The sequence below is a fragment of the Heterocephalus glaber genome, unplaced genomic scaffold, assembly GCF_053883595.1.
Source record: "Heterocephalus glaber isolate CG9 unplaced genomic scaffold, H.glaber_assembly_v1.0 deba00001778, whole genome shotgun sequence".
Classification (NCBI taxonomy): Eukaryota; Metazoa; Chordata; class Mammalia; order Rodentia; family Bathyergidae; genus Heterocephalus; species Heterocephalus glaber.
Genome location: NW_028258465.1, coordinates 4,002,113 through 4,026,639, shown reverse-complemented (window position 1 = coordinate 4,026,639; position 24,527 = coordinate 4,002,113). Strand labels below are relative to the sequence as shown.

Genomic DNA, 24,527 nt, shown 5'->3' with positions numbered 1-24,527 from the left:
GCAACTTTATAGGATTTTTTTTTTAGTGCTGGGGATCAAACTCAGGACCTTGCACTTGCGAGGCAGGTGGCAGCACCACTGAGCTAAATCCCCGGCCCTATAGAATCTTTTTTTTATTTTTTATTTTTTTGGTACCGGGGATTAAACTTGGGTCCTTGTGCTTGCGCAGCAGGCAGCGAAACCACTGAGCTAAATCCTGGCCCATCCCTATAGAATCTTAAAGTGGAATGTCATAGGTAGGTAGAAATGTAAGTAAAAGTAATAGTTAATATTTATTGAATGGATTTATAGAATTTTTAATATAGCATAGAAACCAGGAAATATAAAATCTGAAGACTAAACACCATTTCCTTGGACTGGAAAAATATGTTCATTCATATTTGGCAGTATTATCCTATCCACACTCACACACATACATTCATTTGTTCTAAAGATTTAAAGAGACTTTCCAGAAAATATGGATTCACTTACACTGTGCAACTGTAAACATAAAGAACAAAATGGAGTGGAATTCTCCTTCCTGGCCTGCAGCGTGAACCACAGATGTCCGTCCTGTCCATAACTCTTCGGCCGCATGGAGGAGCTAAGCTGATTCTCTCCGCCCCAAGGGCTCTAGGAGAAAACTCTAGCCATGCTCTGGCCTCCGCCGGGCACCAGTTATTGGCAAGTCCACTCGGGGCCGGTGCTCTCAGGCACGATCGGACTTCCTCCTCTGGGCTTCACGCCAGCCAAGTGGGCGCCTTCTCTGTCTCCTCCCTACCTGCGTGGCAGAGCCTACCGCTCCTTGCTGTCTGTCTCCTCCATGTCCTCTTCACTACTGAGCGCATCACACGCTCTCCCGGCTGCTCTCACAATTGTCTCCTCTCCAGTGCATCCCCATGGCTGTTATCATTACTTTAATAGATCTTGTATGGAGACGAATCACAAATAAAGTAACCACAAAGCTTCTTCTTAGGCTGTTAGGAAGCTTTCTGACTCATGGCTTGGATTCTTCAGTCTCGTTCTGCAGGTGCTGGTGCAAAATCATCAGAAGAGGTCGTCAATGAGGTGGCCGGTGATATTCTGGGTAAACTTCCAAACAACTTTGACATCGAGGCCGCAATGGGGAGATACCCAATGACGTACAACCAGAGCATGAACACAGTTCTTGTCCAGGAGATGGTACGGTTCAACAAGCTGCTCTCGACCATCAGAGAATCGTGTGTGAATATTAAGAAAGCGGTCAAGGTAAGGTGATAGGTAACACAGAATCACTGAGTCAAAAACAGCATCCATCTCTTTAGCGAATACTTCTCAGGCACAGATGTGCACAAACACCACTATAGGATGCATGCTGAGGAGACAGAGTGCTGAGGAGTAAGAAAGACAAAACAAACACACAGGAGCAGTGTTGATAGTGATAAGTCCCACAGGAAGTAAAGAAAGCAGGATAGAGGGGCAGAGACTGACGGTGGGAAGCTTTCTGTCAGGCCCCTCTGAGAAGCTGAGCCAGGACAGAGGCCTAAACGACAGTAAAGGGGGAAGCTGTGGAGCCATCGGAGAAAGAGCATTCTGGGAAGGGGCCTAACGCATGTAAAAGCCAGAGAAGCACTGGGCCTGGTCCAGCAGCACCAAGAGCACTGAGGTGCAGAGGCGTACCCGGTCCTGACGGCGTGGTCAGCCATGTTGGGATCTGGATTATGTTCAAAACCCAGAGGTAAAGGGAAGGCTTCTGAGGGCTTTAAACAGTGGTGTGGAGTGGTCTGTTATACATTTTTAGTGTTCACTCTGACCACTTTAGAAAGGGGAACAGGAGGCATCAAGACAGAGGGCCCTGGAGTGGCTGGTGTCCCCTACCCGGCTTGTCACTTGTAGCCGAGAGAAGTGCCCACTGAAGAGTCTGCTGGGTGACTGTTGTGGGAACCACAGAGAGGTCAAGGACCACTTCTACATGTTTGGCCCAAGCAAGCGGAAGCTCTGGAGAAGGATCAGGCTTAAGGGAGAAGTCCAGGAATTGGGGCTAGATTAATTTTAAAATGCCTCCGAGACTCCATGGAGACTTGAGTTTCTGTTAGATAAGGGGCTTTAGAGTTCAAGAAGGAAGTCAAAGCTGGAGTTAAGTCTCAGCCTGTAGCATATTGGTTATATTTAGAAAAGAGACAAATAAATGATGTCAAATATTTTGGTAGTTCCGATGAGCATAGGCTACTTGGAAGCACCAGTTTCTCCCATCTGACCATTTAACTCATGAACGCCTTAAAATTTCTTCTTTTGTCATAATCTTTCATCATTCTCTTCCTGTTTCTGCAATTTGGGAAAGAAAATATTTCAAGGCCAAGTGGTCCTTATGTTAAAAGACTAATAAAAGTGACCAAGAAAAAAAGGTAGCAAAAAATTAATGAAAATTTGCAATCTGAGGTGTTTCAAAATCCAAAACTTCTCCACTGCCAGCATGATCCCACAAGTGGAGAATTTCATACCCAGCCTTACAGTCAAAAAAGGTGCCTAAAAAGCGGTTGTGTAAAACGACCTTCAGGCTATGTGTATAAGGTACATGGGAAACATAAATGAATTTCATGTTCAGACTTGGGTCCCACCCAACATACAAATATTCGAAAACCTGAAAAAAAAATCCAAAATGGAAATACTTCTGGTTGCAAGAGTTTCAGATAAGAAATACTTCACCTGCAAGAGAAAAAAGTCCATCTGAGTAGATATTATAGTCTAAGGGGTCTGCAGATGGTATCATGAATCAGTTTATGGCAAAAAATTTAAAAAGTGTAAATGATGCCGACGAATTCTTGAGGAAACACGTCACAAAGGCAACATGAGAATAAACAAAATCTGTAGTCCCTTTCATGTGTAGAACTTGAATGCTTCATTGGAAATGCCTCCTTCACATGGGGAGGCTTCCTCTGTCTCAGACAATTTCCCTGTCTCTCTCATTTACCAGTGGGAAATTGTCATCTTGAGTGAGTCCCATGAAAGCCTGGGGGTTGGCTGTGCTTGTGTCGCTGTGGCGTGACCAGGCATGGTCGGGCTGAGAAACACTCAGTACTGCTGTGTGTTTCTCCTTGATCTGGCTCTTCCCGTCTCTTCCTGGAAGAGACTGCCGAACCCCAACACTCTGGGAGCCAAAGGGGGAAAGAAGCCCCGGGGAGCTCGACATCCTGTCGCCATGCACTCACTCAGCACCCTACACTCACTGTGGTACCCGGGCCTCAGCTGAACTGGCTCCCCCTGCTCTGGGAACTTTCGTATTTGCTTTTCCCGGTTACATTCAAATGGGTGCTGTGGACTTTGCGGGAAGAACAGCTAAGAGTTTGCTTTGTAAACCAGGTCTCAGAATTCTTTTCATTTAACACCTCTCTCCTTTCCTCGCTTTCAGAAATGTCTTTAGCCATCAGTGCCTCAGAGTTCTGAATAGTCCTCCTTGAACCACTCTTGGCTTTCCTCTCTGCCAGTTCAGGATCAAATTTCAGCAGTCCATATGCCTTCTAGCTCCCAAAGCAGTGTTGTCATTTATTGTTCCTTTCCCTGTTTACTTTCTGCATCTGTAGCCTTATGCCAGCAGTGGAGAACCTATAGCACGCGTGTGGTCTTTCTTTTAGGACAAAAGATGTTAATGTAGAGTTGTTTTTTCTAAACTAAAACCTCAGTGTTCAGGTTCAATTGCAGTGTTGGTATGTTGTGATAAATAAATGGGTTTGGGGCTGCAGTTTGCCCACTCCTCTCTAAAAGGTTCACCATCGCTGGCTTATGCCTTTAAAAAATATACCTTTACTATTGTTTCAGTGGGATTTTGAAAAGAAGGGAAAAAATTAGCTTGCTTAGTCCACAGAATTTCCTCTAAAATCTTCTCTGCATGTTACCTTGAATAATATTTTTGATTGCAGGAAAAATAGAAATGACAATTACAAGTGGCCCAATTTGCAACAGCCTCAAAATCTCGCCATGTGGCACCAGTGAGTCCCAAGAGCAAGGTTTCTTGGTCTTCACAGCTGAATTTCAGAATATTTTAACCTTTCAAAGGATTTCATGTAATTTTCCTAATTTTATATTCATCACTCTCACTTTATTTTTTTTCTCCTTAAATTCTTCTATGGGTACATTTTAGGCATACAATTCATTTACATTTATCATTGGGTGCTTGTACCTGTACATGATGCATCTTGATTCTTATTTTTTCCCATTACCTGTGTGCCCTTCACCCCCTCCACCCTTCCCTATTTACATAAATTTCGTTTCCACATTTTCTTCTTTTCTCATAATTTTTCCTTTCCTTTTTTTCCTTTCCCCTTCCCCACCCACCACCCCTACCCCTTTGGACCTTTACCTATTTCAACTTATCATTATTCATTTTAGTCTTTTTAACCCTTATTTACACTTTTAGTTTCTCACACTAGAGAAACTATTTGGTATTTACACATGTGTGTCCTATTTATTTCACTGAACAGTATTGCCTCAATACGCTTCCATTTAGCTATAAATGTCTCTAGTTTCTCGGTCTTTATGGCTGAGTTCTACTCCATTTTATAAAAAAAAAAACACCACATCTTCTTTATCCAGTTTCCAGTTGATGAGCACTAGGGCTGTTTCCAAGCTTTAGCTATTACTAACTGTGCCGCTATAAACAAGGGTGCACATATATCGCTGTGGTATGATTCTTTTAATTCTTTAGGGAAGATACCCAGCAGGGGAATAGCTGAGTCAAATGGGACCTCTAGTCCTATTTCTTTGAGGTATCTCCATACTGATTTCCACAGCGGTTGCACCAGTCTGCACTCCTACCAACAATGTAGAAGGGTTCCTTTCTCCCCACACCCCCACCAACATTAGTTATTGGTTGATTTCTTGATAGCAGCCATTCTTTGTGGAGTGAGGTGGAATCTCAGTGTTGTTTTCATCTGTAACTCTCGAATGACCAGTGATGTTGAACATTCTTTCATATATTTATTTGCTGCTTTTACTTTGTCTGAGAAGTGTCTGTTCATTTCAGATGCTCATTTTTGAATTGGGTCTTTGAATTTGGGAGGTCTGATTTTTTCAGTTCTTTATATATTGTAGATAGTAGTTCTCTGCCTAAGGTACAGCTGCTAAAAATTTTTTCCCCCATTGTAGGTTGTCTCTTAGCTCTGTTGGTGGTTTCTCTTGCAGTGCAAAAGCTTTCTAATAAGATGAGATCCCAGTTGTTGATTCTTTCTGCTAGTTCCCGTGCTACTGAGATTTTGTTCATAAAGTCTTTTCCTATGCCAATGTCTTCAAGAGTTCTACCTATCTTCCAGCAACTTTAGTGTTTCTGCCTTGATATTTAGATCTCTAATCCACTTCAATCTTAGCTTAGTGCATGGTGAGAGGTATGGGTCTAGTTTTAATCTTTGGCAGGTTGAAATCCAGTTTTTCCAACACCGTTTATTAAATAGGCCATCTTTCCTCCAATGAGGGTGGTTGGCTCCTTTGTCAAAGATGAGGTGGCTGAGTATGTCTGGAGTTGTTTCTGCATCTTCTAATCTATTCCACTGATCCTCGGGTCTGTTTCTTTGCCAGTACCGTGCTGCTTTTATCACAGTAGCTTTGTAGTATAGTTTCAAGTTGGGGATTGTGATACCCCCTGCCATGTCTCTGTTGCCTAGAATTGCTTTTGCTATTCTAGGTCTCTCCTTGTTCCAAATGAATTTTTGGATTGTTTTCTCTAGTTCTGTGAAGTATATTGGAATTTCAGTCAGCATTGCATTGAATCTATATGGTAGTTTTGAAAGTATGGCCATTTTCACTATATTATTTCTTCCTACCCAGAAACAGGGGATGTCTTTCCATTTTCTTGTATCCTCTTCGATCTCCTTTTTCAGAGTGCTGTAGTTTTCAGTGTAGAGGTCTTTTGCTTCCTTTGTTAGATTGATTCCTAGATATTTCATTTTCTTGGATGCTATTGTAAAAGGAATTGTTTCCCTAATTTTTCTCTCAGTGAGTCTGCTATTTGTGTGTACGAAGGCTATTGTTTTTTGAGTGTTGACCTTATATCCAGCTACTCTACTGAATCTGTCAGTTAGGTCTAGAAGTCCTTTGGCCAAGTTTTTTGAGTCTTCTATGTAAAGTATCATATCATCAGCAAATAATGACAGTTTAACTTCTTCCTTTCCTATCTTTATTCCTTTTATTTCTTTCTCTTTTCTAATTGCTGTGCCTAATGTTTCCATAACTACATTGAACAGGTGTGGTGATAGTGGGCATCCTTGTCTTGTTCCTGATTTTAGCGTGAAAGTTTTCAGTTTTTGAACATTTAGTATGATGTTGGCTGTTGGTTTTTCATAGACAGCCTTAATCAGGTTGAGATAAAGACCTTCTATGCCAATTTTCTGTGGGGTTTTTATCATGAATGGGTTGTTGGATTTCGTCACATACCTTTTCTGCATCTGTTGAGATGATCATATAGTTTTTGTCCTTGACTCTGTTAATATAGTGTATTACATTTATTGATTTATGAATGTTGAACCATCCTTGCATCCCTGGGATAAATCCAACTTGGTCAGGGTGTATGATCTTCTTGATGACCCTCTGTATTCTGTTTGCCAGTATCTTGTTGAGGATTTTTGCATATATGTTCATTAGGGAGATTGGCCTGTAGTTCGCTTTTTGGGTTGGGTCTTTCCCGGGTTTTGGAATCAAAGTAACACTTGCTTCCAGGAAAGAATTTGGAAGCCTTGCTTCCCTTTCAATTTCCTTGACGAGTTTAAAGAGTAATGGTGATAGTTCTTCTTTAAATGTCTTGTAGAATTCAGCAGTGAAGCCATCAGGACCTGGGCTTTTTTTTTTTTTTTTTTGGTAAATTTTTTATTACATTTTCAATTTCACTTATGTAATTGGGGTGTTTAGAATTTCTATATTTTCTTCCTTTAACTTTGGCAATTCGTATGTATCTAGGAATCTGTCCAATTCTTCTGTGTTTTCCATTTTATTAGAGTACAGGTTCTCAAAGTAGGTAGTAATGATCCTCTGGATTTCTGCTGGGTCTGTTGTGACTTTACCTTTTTTGTTCTTAATTGCATGGATTTGAGCCTTTTCTTTCCTTTTTTTGATAAGGTTGGCTAAAGGTTTATCGATTTTATTTATTCTTTCAAAAAACCAACTCCTTGATTCGTTAATTTTTTGTATCATTCTCTTAGTCTCCATTGCATTGATTTCTTCTCTGATCTTTATAATTTCCTCTCTTGTATGAGCTTTGGGTTTGTTATGCTCTTCTTTTTGTAGGAGCTTGAGGTTCTGCATTAGGTTATTTACCTGAGTTCTCTCTGTTTTCCTAATATGGGCATTCACTGCTATGAATTTCCCACATAGAACTGCTTTCATTGCGTCCCATAGATTCCTGTATGTTGTACTGGCATTATCATTTACTTGTAGAAATCATCTAATTTCTTCTTTAATTTCCTCTGTGACCCATTGGTTGTTCAGGAGGGTGTTATTCAATTTCCAGGTGTTTGTGGGAGTTTTGTGGGTTCTTATGTTATTGATCTCCAATTTTAATGCACTATGGTCTGATGATATACAGGGGTTAATTTCATTTCTTTTACATTGACTTAGACATGTCCTATGAGCTAGCATGTGGTCTATTTTGGAGAAGAATGACCCATGTACAGCCAAAAAGAATGTGTATTCTGATTTTGTGGGGTGGAACACTCTATAAACGTCTGTTAAGTCCATTTGTTCAATAGCTTGGTTCAGTTCTAGAATTTTCTTGTTAATTTTTTGTCTAGATGATCTGTCTATTTGTGATAGTGGGGTATTGAGGTCCCCCACTACAATTGTGTTAGTGCTTATTTGATTTTTCATGTCCACTAATATTTGTTTTGTATAGTTGGGGGCATTCATATTTGGTGCAGATATATTTAGGATTGTCATCTCTTCCTCTTGGATTGTTCCTTCACAAGGATGTAGTGACCATCTTTGTCTCTCTTAATTAGTTTTGGTTTGAAATCTACTTTGTCTGCAAATAAGATTGCTACCCCTGCTTTTTTCTGGGTTCCTGTGGTGTGGAGAACTGTTTTCCATCCTTTTACTTTCAGTCTATGAATTCCTTTTTGAGGTAGGTGTGCCCCCCCCCCCGCCCCATTAAGTTTGTTGGTACATTTTAGGTATGAAATACAGTTACATACATCATTGGGATCTTGTACCATTACATGAGTATCTAGGTTCTTTTTTTTTTCCCCTTCCCCTGCCTTCCCTTCACCCTCTCCACCCTTCCCTATTTGGAAAGGTTTTCTTTCCATTTTTTTCCTTTTCTCATGTTTTTTCTTTTCCCTTCTTTCCCTTCTCCTACCGCTCCCACTTCCCCTGCTCCTTTATACCTTTACTTCCTATTACACAATATCAATTATACATTTTTAAAATTAAAATATCAAGACCTAAGAGACATTACCACAGACTTTACAGAATTTAAAAGGATATAGAAAGCATATTGCAAAAATCTGTTTTGAAATAAATTTGACAACTTCTAAGAAGTACCTTGGAAGACAAATTAATGAAACTGACTCTGGAGGAAATATAAAATTTGAATAGCACCTTTTAAAGAAAGTATATTCCTAGCTTGAGAACCTACCTACATGACAACAGGCTCATATACATTTTAACTGATAAATTATATTAAACAATTAAAGCAGAAAAAAAAGGAACACTTCTCCCCTCATTTCAGGAAATCAACATTGTGCTAATCCTAAAACTGGATGAAGATAATAGAAGAAAAAGATATGAACATAGATAGAAAATTGTTTAACAAAACAAACTATTAGAAGTCAGATCTGGCAGTATGTAGAAAGTGGTTTTATTATAGGGATGGCAGTGTTGGTTCAGCATTGAAAGATCCACCCCCAGAAGTCATCATTTTAACAGAGGAAAGGAAAAAGCCATATGATCCTGTCACTAGTTGGAGAAAAAGTATTGGACTAAATTCCACAGCTGTTCATGGTAAAAGCTATCAGGAGACTAGAAGTAGAACAGAAACTTCTCAGCAGATTAAAGACATGTACTCCATGCTTCCAGAGAGAACACCTTATATGAATGGAGAAGATACAATGCTTTCTCCCTAAGGTGGGGAACAAGGGCGGATATGCCTACTCTTCATCTGTCCATTAAACTTTGAAACCTAGGCCCCACCAAAATAGTCTGGCAATAAAATGACACAATTAGGATAGGATTGGCAAGGTAGAAGCAAAATTTTTATATGTAGATTAAATGATTATCTACAGAGAAAATACTAAGAAATCTCTAGGAGCCCCTAGAACTTGCATTTGAATTTAGCAGGATCAGAAAACACAAGATATATATAAAAATTCAGGTCTGTATATACTTGCTACAAATGAAGAATTGGATATTGAAATTTAAAAGTTATGTAGGAGTACAAAGGACCTACAAAAGTAAAAAGAAAAAAAACCCCAGTGTGTTGGAAGACATGTAGTACCTAATTTTAAGACTTCTTCTAAAGCTACAGTAATCAAGGTAGTGTTGGTGTTAGGAAAGACATGTAAATCATTGGAATAAAACAGAGAATCTAGATATAGAACCACACATATATGGTCCACTGAGTTTTGAAAGATTATTTAACATTAACATTTTATAGAATAATAAACTCAATCCAAGAGCTGAGGAAAAGATAGTGTTTTCAGCAAACGGCACTAGAGCACCTGGTATCCGTATATAAAAAATTAACCTCAACCCTTTATTTCCATACATAAAAATAACTTGAAGGGATCTATGAACCTAAATATGAAAGCCTAAAAGTATAAAACTTTAAGAAGAAATTATAAGGGAAAATGTTTATGAATTTAGGGTAGGCAAGAACTACCTAGGATACAAAAAACATGATGTATAAAAGAAAAGAATTGATAAATGAAATTCCATCAAAATTTAGAACTTTAAATGACATCATTAAAATGAAAAGTAGTCCTTAGATCATATTTACAATGCATGTAACCTATGACCAGTATATATAAAGAACTCTTACAGCTCATTAATAGACAACCCAATTAAAAAGTAGACATAAGAAGATGATAAATAGCCAGTACAGCATAAGGAAAGGTGTGCAACTCTAGAATCCGAAAAATACTAATCAGTACAATAATAAGATTGAATTATACACTCATTAGGGAGATGAAGCTAATAGTTTAAAAAGTCATGACTTTTTCTTTTTGTTGGATTCTCCCCCTTTGCGTTTAATTTGTCACACCCAGTGGATTCGTTCTGCTGGGCTTCCTGGGGTTGTGATCCTCATTGTCTTTTCCTAGGATATTGTCTAAAATTTTTTGGAGTGCTGGTTTGGTATTCATGAAGTTCCTAGGTGTATTTCTTATATATAGCATATTGCTGGATTTTGCTTCTTAATCCATTCTGTCAGTCTGTTTCTTTTGATTGGTGAATTGAGGCCATTAACATTGAGAATTACAATTGATAGATATTGACTCATCCTTGTCACAATGTTTTGCTGGTGTTGGCTCTTTTATTTCTTATTTTTTTCCCCCCTTTCCATTTAGTTTCTTACCTTGCCTGGTGTCTTCCCTCTGTTGAGCCTCATGGAGTTGTGACCTTCACTGTCTTTTTCTAGGATATTGCTTAGAATTGTTTGGAGTGCTGGTTTGGTATTCATGAACTTTCTCAGGTGTTCTTTGTCGTGGAAGTATCTAATTTCCCCATCGATTTTGAAAGATAATTTTGCAGGATACAACTATTTAGGTTGAAAGTTATTTTCTTTTAGGGCTTGAAATACTTCACTCCAGGCTCTCCTTGAGTTGAGGGTTTGTGTTGAAAAGTCTGCCGTGATTCTGATGGGCTTTTCTTTGTGGGTGATTTGTTTCTTTTCTCTAACTGCCTGTAGGATTTTGTTCTTCTGTTGGGTTTCTAGGATCTTGACTATTAAAAGTCTAGGTGTAGATTTTTTTTGATCATGGCTAGTTGAAGTTCTATATGCCTCCCTTATCTGTATATCCAATTCTCCACCTCTGTCTGGGAAGTTTTCTACTATTACTTCTGTGAACAGTTTTTAATGTCAATTGTACTTCTCCTGTTTTTTCATGGACTCCTATCAGTCTTATGTGATTCTTCTTTGTATCATCTAGCTGCTGCTGGATTGATTTTTCATGGTCCCTTACTATTTTTAAGAAATCTGTTTTCACGGTCCTTAACTGCAATCCTGTCTTCTATATCTGATATTCTGTCTGCAGATTCTCTTAATCTGCTCTGCATGCTTTCAATGGAGTTTTTAATCTCCTGAATATCTGTTTGAATCTGCTTCATGGTTTCCATTTCTTTCTCATGCTGGACATTCATGGCTTCCAGCATGTTTCTGATCTCATCTGGGTTTTTTTCTGTTTCTGTTCTAGAGCCTCTAATCATGTCTTTCACTCTGCTCCCTATCTCTGTAGTTATCTAGAAGATTATTTCTGCTTTGAATTTTTCTAGAGCCTCATTCATCTGTTTTGTTACTTCCTGTGCTATCAGTTCAGGGTGTCCAGGTGGTTGATTATCAGTCTTTTCCACCTTGTTTCCCCCAGAATTTGCCTTTTGTGGGGTGGAAGCCTGAGTTTGTGCCTTGCTTAAATGTCTTCTCATTTTTGTTTTTGGTACTGTCCTTGGTTTAATTCCTGGGCTGATATTTCAAAATTGTTTATTGTAAGTATCTTTGTTGCTTGTGTTTAGAAGCCTTGTGGAATGATTGCATTTCAGAGGTGTCTTCCAGATATAGCTGGTCTTTAGGTTTTGAGACTCTAATGACTCTTAGGCTATCTCATTTTCATTATACCAGGAAGGCAATCACAACATCTTAGCCCAAATGATACAATCAGCAACACCATAGCATAAGGACAACTTAGAAAATGACACTGTGTGGTAGTTGTTAATCTAATCACATTTAACTGTGTGAATTAAATCAAAATCAAGGACCAACCCAACATATGTTTATAGTGACTAAACTCTTCAATATAGCAACTTTAGCCAGGGATTTAGCTCAGTGGTTCTGCCGCCTACCTCGCAAGCACAAGGGCCCAAGTTCAATCCCCGGTACCAAAAAAAAAAAAAAAAATAGCAACTTTACCCTTTGGGATGTGAGTTAGAAGGAGTGGGGAAGGGAGGGATAGATAGGTAGAAGGATCAGGAAAGGTTAACGGTGAGGCCAGAAGACACAAGAAGATCACGCAAACCCTAAGAAACTGTTGAAGGCAAGAGGAAGAGGCAGAATGAAAGAACAAAGACATGAACAGAACCACCTAACAGCAATAGGGAGGCTAGATACTATATTTACTTTCATTTAAAACTAATGATAATTGAGAGAAGGAAAAAGAGAAGAAAAGAAAAATAAAGGAGAAATCCGAATTCGGTCCAGAATGGAACAAAAAGGGAGGTGAAGAGCAAGGTGGGACAGCAAGGGGTGGGGGGCAGAGAAAGAAAAGAGAAAAGAAAGAAAAAAAGGAAGAGAAAAATAAAAATTTGAAAAGAGTAGAAAAAAATAAAAGTTAAGAATTAAAAATAAAAGAAAAAAATTTTTTTTCTTTTTTGCAAGTAACAAAAAATAAAAATGAAGGGCCTCCTTCAGGGTGTGTCTCTGCTGTCACAATAGACAACATGGGCAGCAGTGGGCATACACAAGTCAATGAGTCTCAGCAAGCCAGTAGCAAACCCGAGAGATTCAAGCAGATTTCTGACTGCTAGTCCCAAGTTAAGCTCCCTGTCCTCCTGCAGGTTTGAACTCCGCAAGGTTCTACTGCAGGTTCCAGCTGCCCTTCCCCTGAAGATAGTCCAGGTTCCGAAGGGAGGTGGTGATCCCTCCAACTTACCAACTATGGTGGTCTGGTGTGCCTTTATTGCAGAGATTCTCTTCACTTTTCCGCTGAGCTTCAGTTTTCATGAGCGAGCCTCAGAGAGGCCCTCTTTCTGTTGCTCATTTCTGCTGTATCTTGTGGAGCTCAGGACAAGGGCCTTTATGCTCCCCTGTGCCTCTGTAGTGTGGAACCAGGTAGCAGAAGAGCCAGGAGGCCGGGGGGGGGGGGGCGGGCGGGCAGGACGGGTCCCTGCAGGCGCCCAAGCGGCTAAGCAGAGCCAGAGGGGAGCGGGGGCTTCACGCTGCCCGATTGAGCGGGGGCTCCAAGCCGCTCCGGGGTTCTCACCCTCCATCGCTCTCACTTTAAAGAGGCAGACTGGAATTACGTTACTCATCTGCTTGCCCTCCAGTAACTGACGTCAAAGTTAGACTGGGATTTTAAAGTGAGTAGCCAAGTTTCGATGAATGCATTCCACTAAAATTTGGTAAGAGTAAAACTTGGTATTTTCTGGGGAATCGTTCAAAGACTGCGTCCCTCATGAGCAAAGAAGAGTGCGCTCTCTGTAGACAAAGGCTGCCGATGAAACACTGCTCAGAACAGGGCTGCCGGGAGCTTCATGTCCCGCTAACACTGTGAATGTCTCTCAGGGGCTGGTGGTGATGTCCACGGAGCTGGAAGAGGTGGTGAGCAGCATTCTGAACGTCAAAATCCCAGGCATGTGGATGGGCAAATCCTACCCCAGCCTCAAACCTCTGGGCAGCTACGTGAATGACCTCCTTTCAAGACTAAAATTCTTGCAGGTAAGTTCATCCCAAACGAGCACATCTTGCTGAGCGTCTTCGGGCTTTGTTTCTGTCCCTGAAATGCCTTGAATATCCAGGCCCAGATGGCCAATACTTAATATTTCACATAACACAGTAACTGTTAGCTCAATCGGTCCGATTACTGGGTGGGAGGTGGAAATTCTGCCTAAAACCTTCTTTGGGGGCAGGTGCTCATGTTCGGTGAAATCAGACTTTCAAGTCAGTGACATCTGACAGGAAGGAAACATTTGGCATATGGATTTCCACATTAAATGTTTAGCCTTAAAAAGACCGCTGTAGAAGACGGGCTTCCGGCATGGCGTATTGAGTCTCTGTGCTCGGCCACCTCTAGAGAGGAAATCACTGGACACCTGTTTCAATCCGAGACAGAAGTGACCTCGGGGACTGTCTTAGGGATGCTGAATGGCACAGCCTGCCTCCTGTTTACCTGGCAGTGTTGTGCTTAGCTGTGTCCTTATTAGCAATTTCCCACATAAACTGTGGAAGGATCAGAAGCTGCACGGATAAAACGGCTCAACTCCTTTTTCATAATACAGGGCCTCTCTTGTATGAGAGTAAGATGTTAAGGGGTTAAGATTATTCTTGAAAGATGAGGCTCTGCCTTGGGCTCTTACAGGGAAAACTTCAAATTCATTTCTTTCGGCTTCTATAATTTCCTATTTAGCTAAAATCATTACTTCACTAGCTCATGATTAGAATACCTGTCAAACAGGTAATGAAGCTATCTTGATATTTCTACGTGCCTTAAGCTCTCACTACCCTGGCTGTTTCAGAAGTTCTGCACAGTATTGTGCTTCCATATGGTGGATTTCATTGTATTTTGGTGAGGAAAGAGGAAAAACTTCCAGAATATTCTACTGGGTGCTAATGATTAATTAGAGAGAAAAAAGTGAAAACAGTTCCCACGTGACCAGACCCTGTGGGTGTATCTTCAGTTCGTCCCTAAAACGTGACAGACTGCAACAGTGCATATGGGAGGGTCGCTGTGGTTTGGAGATTTTTTTTTAAGGAACCACTGGGCACGTGTAAAGCAGACCCCTCCATGTGAACTCACACATTTGTGACAGACGAGAAGCTGAAGCGGGAACAAACCCTGAAAATGTTCCTCTGTGTTCGGAAAACCTTGAAAGTGTGCCTAGCTTCCCTGCGAGAGACAAGAGCGTCTGCAGACTCCTCTCCCTACGCAGGGCCGGGCTCTGGCATGGAGAGCTCTCATGGTGCCCTTGTGTTCGTCCCCACAGCAGTGGTATGAGGTGGGGCCTCCCCCGGTCTTCTGGCTGTCTGGCTTCTTCTTCACACAAGCCTTCCTGACCAGCGCTCAGCAGAACTTCGCCCGGAAGCACACAATTCCCATCGACCTCCTCGGCTTCGACTATGAGGTGATGGAGGACAAGGAGTACAGGCAGGGCCCGGAAGACGGTGAGTGCATCAGAGTGAGTGGGCACTGAGGGAAGCAGGATATTTCTGCCTCCTTTTCTTGGGTGTGAAGAAGGTAATGCGTGTGTGCCATCCAATGGCTGGGGAAATGTTCATGGTGCGAGAAGGCTCAATGATAACGCAAATGGAGGAAGGACACGGAACAGTAGGTGACTCTGGATAGAGAGGATATGTTTTTTGTACTTTTTTCAAAATTCTATAAAGTTAGACATGATTTCTAGTAAGTTAAGAAGAAAATAATCATCAAATTCATGGTGTGTGGGATAGTCAACCATAATCTTGTGCTGGCCTTGGGGAATCAGAGTGAGGCAGAATTGAAGAGAAGGGGCTTTGGTGGCCCTGGATGGACTCCCGAAGTGTGTGTTCTCTCATACACTGTGCATCATCCAAATTTACAGGCAGTCAGGAGCATTTGTTTTGTTTGGCAGACTGATCGTGATAAAATCTTTATTTCCTTAATTGATTATCTTTTCAATACTCTGATGTCTTATTTCAATTCAGTGGGGAGGACCACTACTTTAAACAGTATTTTTTTTTCTTTTGGTACCGGGGAATCAAACTCAGGACCTTGCACTTTCGAGGCAGGTGGCGGAACCACTGAGTTAAATCCCCGGCTAAACAGTATTATTTGTTAAATGCTATGGATTCTATATTTTACCAAAATGGTGCTGACTTTACATGAGTTGTGTGAGTGTCTGAATGACTGTTAATGTATATTGCTTTAACCAACATACTTCCGTTAGGGGCCGCTGAGCTGTGAACTCCCTGCTCAGTCTCTTGGGCACCCAAGAAATCAACAGGGGACAATTTAGGATCTTGTCCCTTGATTAATGTACACTCCTGGGAGTTCCAGGCACAAAGGTGAGTAATCACAACAGTGTCTGATATGCACGTTACTGTGCTAAGTGGTTTTCCTTTCATCTGGTTGCCACAGCTCTCAGGAGGGAGCAAGCCTATTGCTGCTCCCCTGGGAAATCTGTTTTCCCACTCTCAGACGACCTCATTCGCCCTCTTTGTCCTTCTCTCTACCCGGTTACCTCATCCTTCATTACAAAAGTCAAAACCTGTCAGAAGCGAGCTTGTAGCACCACCGAATCCATAAGCCTGTCAACTTTAGCACCCCTGGGAATCCACATCCCATTTCCTTTCTTTTCTTTAGGATTTTACTTATTTAATTGTGCCTTTTCTTTCCAGAATCAGCAATATCTGTCTCAGGACTGGATAACCTCTAACAAAGCAGAGCAGGCCTTCAAGAATTCCCCCAATTCAATCCCTTTGACACACGATTCCAATTATCTTCACATCTGTGACCCCTCCACGACTATCTCATATTTCTGCTCCCTTTTGTAGCAAAATCTCTCAGAAAGAGCTGTTTTCACCTGCTGCCTCTGCATTCTCGCCTCCTGTTTCCTGTCTACCTTGCATCTGCTGGAGTCCGCTGGTACTGTTCGCAGTTACCGATGGCTTCTATGTTGGCAAATCCCATTAGTTCCCTCTTATCTCCATCTTAACCTCTATGTAATTTCCCCCAGGGGCCAATTTTGTCTTTCTAGATGCATTCTTCTCTCTTTGTTTCTAGAATATCACCTTCTCTTGATTTTTCTTATTGGCCGCATTCATGCTTCTTTTTTGGCTTACGTTTCTCTAAATACTAGAGTTTCCAAGGATGTGCTCCTGGTACTCATTATCTTTTCTAGTTGCATCGTCTCTCCGCGTGACCCAATCTTTTTGGGGTCTTTAGACGTTTCCTTGCTGATGTCTTCCGATCTCCAGTCCAGATCTTGGCTCTGCAATCCACACACCTGTACCCAGCCGGTAACCTGACATCTCCCCTTGGTGTCTCCTGAATATGCAAAACTTGTAATCGACTTCAGTAAGTGTCACCACCATCCATCCAGAAAGACGGGGCTTCTCACCCTTCTGCTCCCCGGTATGCTGTCACATCGAATGCAGTTGCTCCCCTGTAGCCCTACTGCCACCGCCATCCTCTCTAGCATCCCCCGAGTGTCACTGCCTAATTATGACCCTGCACTTATACAGGAGCCACACAGATTTGAACATTGTGCATAGCTCATGTCAGCCCTTGGACTCCATTGAAAAACCAGCAGCTGAGCAGGTTATTAGTGACCTCTGCCCCTTCGCAATAGATGCAGGCCCTTGCCATGGCTAGGTCAGGCACATTCTGGTTCTGGCCCCTGTGCGGCCGGGGACCCTCTAGTGTCCCACTCTGCTCACCTGGCCTGGCCGGTACACACTGGCTTTGCAGTGTTGGACGCTCTTCTCCTGGTCCTATGTCCATGCTGCTGCTAAGCCCAGACCTTCACATTTCATCGTGAAAAGTTACAGGTCACCGGAAAAAGACCCGCACAGCTGCAGCCCTCCTCTCTTACGACTCTGCTTCTTAACCTCTGCAGTCATTGTATGCTACCCTCTTCAGGGTCTCTCCCGCACGACAGAGCGGTGACCTTGTTTGTCCTCTCGCCTCTTCGCGCAGTGTCCCTCAGTGTCTGGCACATCATAGGCCCTCAGATCTGCTGTAGGAACTCAACCAAACACCGTGCTGCTTAAACCCACTACACAGTCACAACGCCAACTCAACCTTTTAAAAACCACCTTGTATTCCAATCGTGAATATTTCATTCAGGCAGCTTTACTACGGAAGTGCATTTAAGAACAATACACACAAGGGGAATGGTTGTGGGGCCCCATATTGTCTTGTAACTAATTGTTTCTGCCAGCTCCAGATGCCTAGTGTCACTAATCTGTCTGCTCAGTCCCTGTGCTCTAGTGTGCCTGGAATGGGCATATTGCAAAAGCCTGAAGGGAGTTTAGTGAACTTCTACCAACTTGTTTTGCTTATTGTTTCCTTAATTACATAAGCTTTTTAAAAATTTCTTCTCGAACAGCATACTCTATTACGTGGTATAAAAGATATTAATAGTTTGATCCCTCACCATCCTAAAACTCAATACATAGATAGATCTAGCAACGTGCCATGAAGGAGAAGTAATTTGGGTCCAAGCAAAGTTTTGAGGACAAGGAGGGAGGCTGAGGAGTGTAAAGAAAAGGCAAATCTCGGGCAGGGCACGGCGTGGCGGTCTCTGTCCCTTGACTGGTTTGGGAACTGCATAGCCTCTCACTGATCCGCCTCGTGACCCTGTCACACAGCCACTAGGACTGTCCCCATCATCCCAGGGAAGCTAAGGCTAAGAGAGGGGGTGTGATTTGCAAAGGGCTGACAGCAGCCACAGGCAGAGTTGGGACTGGAACTCCGGCCACCTGGCCCTCATGCTTAGCTGCTTCCTTCGCAGCCTACAGAGTATTTAGCAGAAGTTTGAGAATGTCACATTTCTTAAGGAATGTGTCTCAAAAAAGCTGTGGTTCATTCTTAGGTATTTAACTCGAGTGCAGGAGGATTTTCTTTCCCTGTAAGCTTTCCCTGTGTCACTGTGATAGAAGGCAGAAGGCACCATTTGGGTTCAAGTCTGAGCAGAGCTGCTGATGTCTCAGTGATTCATCACTGGACTCGGCTAAAAGACTGAATTTATAAAAGCATGAATAGAGTCCGTAAACTAGCAACTACCCGAGATGCAAGATGGGATTCCCCAGCAGTATACACTGAAGTCAGACACTGCACGGACTAGTTGTTGACATTTCTTTTTACAACAGTCTAGGATATTTCATATTTCTTTTTACCATGGTTTACTAATTTAACCTTTAGCTGTTCTTGTTAAAGGAGGCATTAACACCCAGTATTACCTGGAAAACAGTGGAGTAGGACATATAACCCAACTTATTTAATGATCAACAAAGACAAATTGGTGTTCCAAGATTGTGCGGTAGACTATAACCATCTGCGTAAGAAACCATTTTACTAGCTACCCATGTGTGGGCTAGTGAGGGTTGATAGATAACTGCTGATAGATATTTACTAAGTCACGGATGTTATTATTCGTGCCCACAGACAGACATAGACATGCTCACCCATAAACACGCAGACCCAGAGTTAGCCTACCTACCTGTCCTCCCGGTCTTCCCTCCCAACTTTCATAGTATCAGAAAGACAGTGAGACTCTGTGAAATGAGTTGGAGAAATGGGGTTTTTCCCAAGGAATTGCTTTCTCACAGGACCCTAACAGAAGGACATGATTACCTCCCTGAGAACAGCGTGGGCTAGAACCAAAGTTTCTTTCTTTCCAATCTCTCCCCCGCATCAGTCTCTCTCCTTTATCCACACTTTAACATGTGGCTGCTTCTGGCTGCTGGGCCTCAAGAACAAGTCCGCCTTAGTCACCTAAGATTAAGTTAAAACATGATTGTAAAAAGTCAGTTTGAAGCTACAGTGCCACTGCAGGTCTGTTTACACACAATACGGGCACTTCCAGATGTGTGTGTCTGGGGCTCCTCTTACCGGAATTGCCACTTCCAGGTGACTCGTAGTCATCAGTTGAGAGCCCTGCACAGGCAGAGTGGATGAGGAGGGACTGGGGGTCTGTGGGTGTCACCAGGGACTGGTCCATTTCCCAGGAGGCAGAGGTGGGCCCCTAGAGTTAGAGCAGCTGTAAGCAAGAACCCAAAAGCTGCGTCACTGTATATCTGGTGCTTTCCTCTGGCCTTCACTGGCCATGAGAAATAAGGGTGCCTTTGAGCCCCCACCTCACATTTCCTATAAAACCACTGGGGCAGAAGGAACGTTCGTCCCTGTTTCCCCTCTTCTAGGTGTTGGGCCCTTCTGTTTACTTGTTATGATGTTATCATGATTCTCAAGTGAAGAAAAATAATCAGATTGGCTACAGGCAGAGATTCCCTGGGCTCTGCCTCCCGAGGACTACTGTACTGTGACGTTCCGCTCTGTCCCCCTCCACCTGTCATGGTCGCTGGCCTGCAGCCTGGGAGTGGCTGGGAGGTTGGGATGTCGGGGACCTGTCCCCTCAGGAAGGTTGCCTCCCATGGGCCCCCTGGGTCACGGCTGCTTCCCACTCAGCTTCACCAGAGTTATACTTTGGCAGCGATGGGACAAATGCTTTGCCCACTAAATTTTACTTCAAATTATTTTATCAGTTAAAACCCAACAGAGAGAAAGGGTGGGTTTTCCCAAACACCCGTCAGCAGCAAGTGTTCCCGAGCCTACGCTACCGACAGCCAGCACACTGCAGGGCAAGGGACGGAGCATCTGGTCAGCTCAGAGTGCTGTCACACAGCACTCCACTCCCCTTAGGCTCTGCCCTCTTCGGCCGGTGATGGTGACAGTAACAGCTCCAGGAGGCAGACAAAGCAGGCGCCGAGGCTCTACAATGATTTCCAAGTTGCTCTACAGTGGCTAAACAGGTTCAGAGGTTAAATGAATTGATCAAGGCCATACAGCAAATTAGGAGCAAACACTTCATCCTCTGTAAATTCTACACTGCTTCCCATGGCATCCACACAACAATTCCAGTATCTTTATGTACAGATACCTGTATTCAGTCCATGAGGCTTTTTTTTTATTAAATTCTTTTATTGGTACATTGTAGGTATACAACACAATTACATTTCTCATTGGGAATTGTACCTTTACATAATGCATCTTGGTTCTTATTTTTTCCCCATTCCTAGCCCTCCCTTCACCCCCCTCCACCCTTCCCTATTTACAAAGACTTTATTTCCATTTTTTCCATTTCTCATCATTTTCCTTTCCCTTCTTTCCTTTCCCCTGCCCCTCCCACTACCCCTACCCCTTTGGACCTTTTCTTCCTATTTTGCATTATCGATTATTCATTCTAATCATTGGTACATTTTAGGTATACAATATAATGACATTCATCATTGGAAATTTGCACCTTTACATAGTCTCTCTTGGTTCTTATTTTTCACCCTTGCCCAGCCCTCCCTTCAACCCCTCCATTCCTCCCTATTTACAAAGATTTTGTTCCTAGTTTTCCATTTTCTCCTATTAATCCCATTCCCTTCTATCCTTTCCCCTAGCCCTCCCACTTCCTTCCCCTTTGCCCCTTTTCTTCCTATTTCACATTACCTATTATACATTTAGTCCTTATTTACAATTTCGGTTTCTCACACCAGAGAAACTATTCGGTATTTACACATGTGTGTCTTATTTATTTCACTTAAGAGTATTGCCTCAATGTGCATCCACTTAGCTATAAATGTCTCTAATTTCTCATTTTTTATGGCTGAGTAGTACTCCATTTTATAAAAAAACCACATTTTCTTTATCCAGTCTCCAATTGATGGGCATTTGGGCTGTTTCCAAGTTTTAGCTATCACAAACTGGGCTGCTATGAACATGGGCACACATATATCACTGTGGTGATTCTTTTAATTCTTTGGGGAAGATCCCCAGCAGTGGAATAGCTGGGTCAAATGGGACTTCCAGTCCTAGTTCTTTGAGGTATCTCCATACTGATTTCTACAGTGGTTGCACCAATCTACACTCCCACCAGGAGTGGAACAGGGTTCCTCTTTCCCCACAGCCCCGCCAGCATTTGTTATTGGTTGATTTCATGATAGCAGCCATTCTTTCTGGAGTGAAGTGGAATCTCAGCATTGTTTTCATTTGCATCTCTCGAATAACCAGTGATGTTGAACATTTTTTCATCTGTTTATTTGCTATTTCTACTTCTTTGTCTGAGAAATGTCTGTTCATTTCAGATGCCCGTTTTCAGATTGGGTCTTTGAATTGGGGAGGTCTGATCTTTTTAAGTTCTTTATAGATTTGAGATAGTAGACCTTTGTCTGAGGAAGAGCAGGTTAAGATTTTTTCCCATATTGTGGGTTGTCTCTTCACACTGCTGGTGGTTTCTCTTGCTGTGCAGAAGCCTTTTAATAAGAAGAGATCCCACTTCTTGATTGTTTGTGCTAGTTCACAGGCAACTGAGGTTTTGTTCATAAAATCTTTTCCTATACCGATGTCTTCAAGGGTTCTACCTAACCTCTGTTCCAACTGGTTCAGAGTTTCTATTTTAATATTTAGATCTTTAATCCATTTTGATTTTAGTTTAGTGCATGGCAAGAGATATAGGTCTAGTTTTAATCTTTGGCAAGTTGAAGCCCAATTTTTCCAGCACCATTTATTAAAGAGGCTATCTTTCCTCCAGTGAGGGTATTTGGCTCCTTTATCAAAGATGAGATGGCTGAGTGTGTCTGGTGTTGTTTCTGCATCTTCTAATCTGTTCCCCTGGTCCTCAGGTCTGTTTATTTGTCAGTACCATGCTGTTTTTATCACAGTAGCTTTGTAGTAGAGTTGCAGGTTGGGGATTGTGATACCCCCTGCCATGTCTCTGTTACCTAGAATTGCTTTTGCTATTCTGGGTCTCTTCTTGTTCCAAATGAATTTTTGGATTGTTTTCTCAAGGTCCATGAAGTATGCTGGTGGGATCTCAATTGGAATTCCTTTAAATCTATATAGCAATTTTGGAAGTATGGCCATTTTCACTATATTAATCCTTCCTACCCAGGAGCAGGGGATGTCTGTCCATTTTCTGATATCATCTTCAATATCTCTTCTTAGAATGCCATAGTTTTCAGAGAAGAGGTCTTTGATTTCTTTCATTAGGTTGATTCCTAGGTATTTCAGTTTTTTGGATGCTATTGTGAAAGGAATTATTTGCCCTATTTCTCTCTCAATGAGTCTGTCATTTGTGTAGAGGAAAGCTATTGGTTTTTGTGTGTTGACCTTGTAACCAGCTACTTGACTGAATTTGGTTATTAAGTCTAGAAGACTTTTGGTGGAGTTCTTGGGGTCTTCTATATAGAGTGTCGTGTTATCTGCAAATAATGACAATTTGACTTCTTCATTTCCTATCTTTATTCCTTTTATTTCTTTCTCTTGTCTAATTGCCATGGCTAATGTTTCCAGAACTATATTGAACAAGAGTGGTGATAGTGGACATCCTTGTCTTGTTCCTAATTTTAGTGTGAAGGATTTCAGTTTTTGACCATTTAGTATGATATTGGCTGTTGGTTTTTCATAGATGGCTTCTATCAGTTTGAGGTAGAGACCATCTATTCCAATTTTTTGTAGGGTTTTTTCTCATAAATGCCTGTTCGATTTTGCCAAAGGCTTTTCCTGCATCTATGGAAATAATCATATGGTTTTTGTCCTTGGCTCTGTTGATATAGTGTATTACATTGATTGATTTGCATATATTGAACCATCCCTGAATCCCTGGGATGAATCCCACTTGATCAGAGTGTATGATCTTCTTGATGATCTTCTGCATTCTGTTTGCCAGTATCTCATTAAGGATTTTTGCATCTTTGTTCATTAGTGAGATTGGCCTATAGTTCTCCTTTTCGGTTGGGTCTTTCTCTGCTTTGGGGATCAAGGTGATGCTTCTTCCAGGAATGAATTTGGGAGTATTGCTTCCCTTTCAATTTCATTGAAGAGTTTAAACAGTAGTGGCAGCAGTTCCTCTCTAAATGTATTGTAGAATTCAGCAGTGAAGCCATCAGGGCCCGGGCTTTTCTTAGTTGATAAGTTTTTAATTACATTTTCAATTTCATTGGTTGATATTGAGTTGTTCAGAATTTTTAGGTCTTCTTCGTTCAACTTTGGTAATTCATATGTATCTAGGAATCTGTCCATTTCTTCTGTGTTGTCCATCTTATTGGCATATAGGTTCTGGAAGTAGGTATTGATGATCCTCTGGATTTCTGCTGGGTCTGTTGTCATTTCACCCTTTTCATTCCTAATTGCATGGATTTGGGCCTTTTCTTTCCTTTTTCTGACAAGGTTGGCTAAGGGTTTATCAATTTTGTTGATTCTTTTGAAGAACCAACTCGGCTTCCATTGATTTTTTTGTATCGTTCTCTTAGTCTCCATTGCATTGATTTCTCCTCTGATCTTTATAATTTCCTCCCTTGTATGAGCTCTGGGGTTGTCCTTCTTTTTCTACAAGCTTGAGGTGCAGCATCAGGTTGTTTAATTGGCCTCGTTCTGTTTTCCTAATATGCGTATTCACTGCTATGAATTTCCCTCCTAAGACTGCTTTCATTGTGTCCCATAGATTCCGATATGTTGTATTGTCATTGTCATTTAATTGAAGGAACTGTCTGATTTCTTCTTTAATTTTCTCTGTGACCCATTGGTTATTCAGAAGTGTGTTGTTCAATTTCCACCTGTTTATGAAATTTTTTGAGTTTCTTTTGCTATGGATCTCCAATTTCATTGCACTATGGTCTGATAATATACAGGGGATAAGTTCAATTCCTTTGCACTTACTTAAACATGTTCTATGTGTGCGGATGTGGTCTATTTTTGAGAATGACCGATGTGCAGCTGAGAAGAATGTGTATTCTGATTTTGTGGGGTGGAAGACTCTGTAAACATCTGTTAAGTTCATTTGTTCAAGAGTTCGATTGAGTTCTAGTATTTCATTACTTAGTTTTAGTCTAGTTGATCTATCTATTTGTGACAGTGGGGTGCTGAGGTCCCCCACTACAATTGTATTAGTGCATATATGACTTTTCATGTCCATTAGTATTTGTT

At 41.6% G+C, this 24,527-nt stretch overlaps 1 protein-coding gene across 6 annotated transcripts in view; it reads left to right on the top strand.

Moving 5' to 3' along the window:
- Positions 1-24,527, top strand: part of Dnah7 (dynein axonemal heavy chain 7) — a 249,764-nt gene that overhangs the window by 213,051 nt on the left and 12,186 nt on the right. For all 6 annotated transcript variants that reach the window (XM_021247724.2, XM_087202647.1, XM_004868947.4 and 3 more), the window contains 3 exons: positions 997-1,227; positions 13,427-13,579; positions 14,845-15,022. In XM_021247724.2, coding sequence (XP_021103383.2) covers positions 997-1,227; positions 13,427-13,579; positions 14,845-15,022 — 562 coding nt within the window. The remainder of the gene's footprint in view (positions 1-996; positions 1,228-13,426; positions 13,580-14,844; positions 15,023-24,527) is intronic.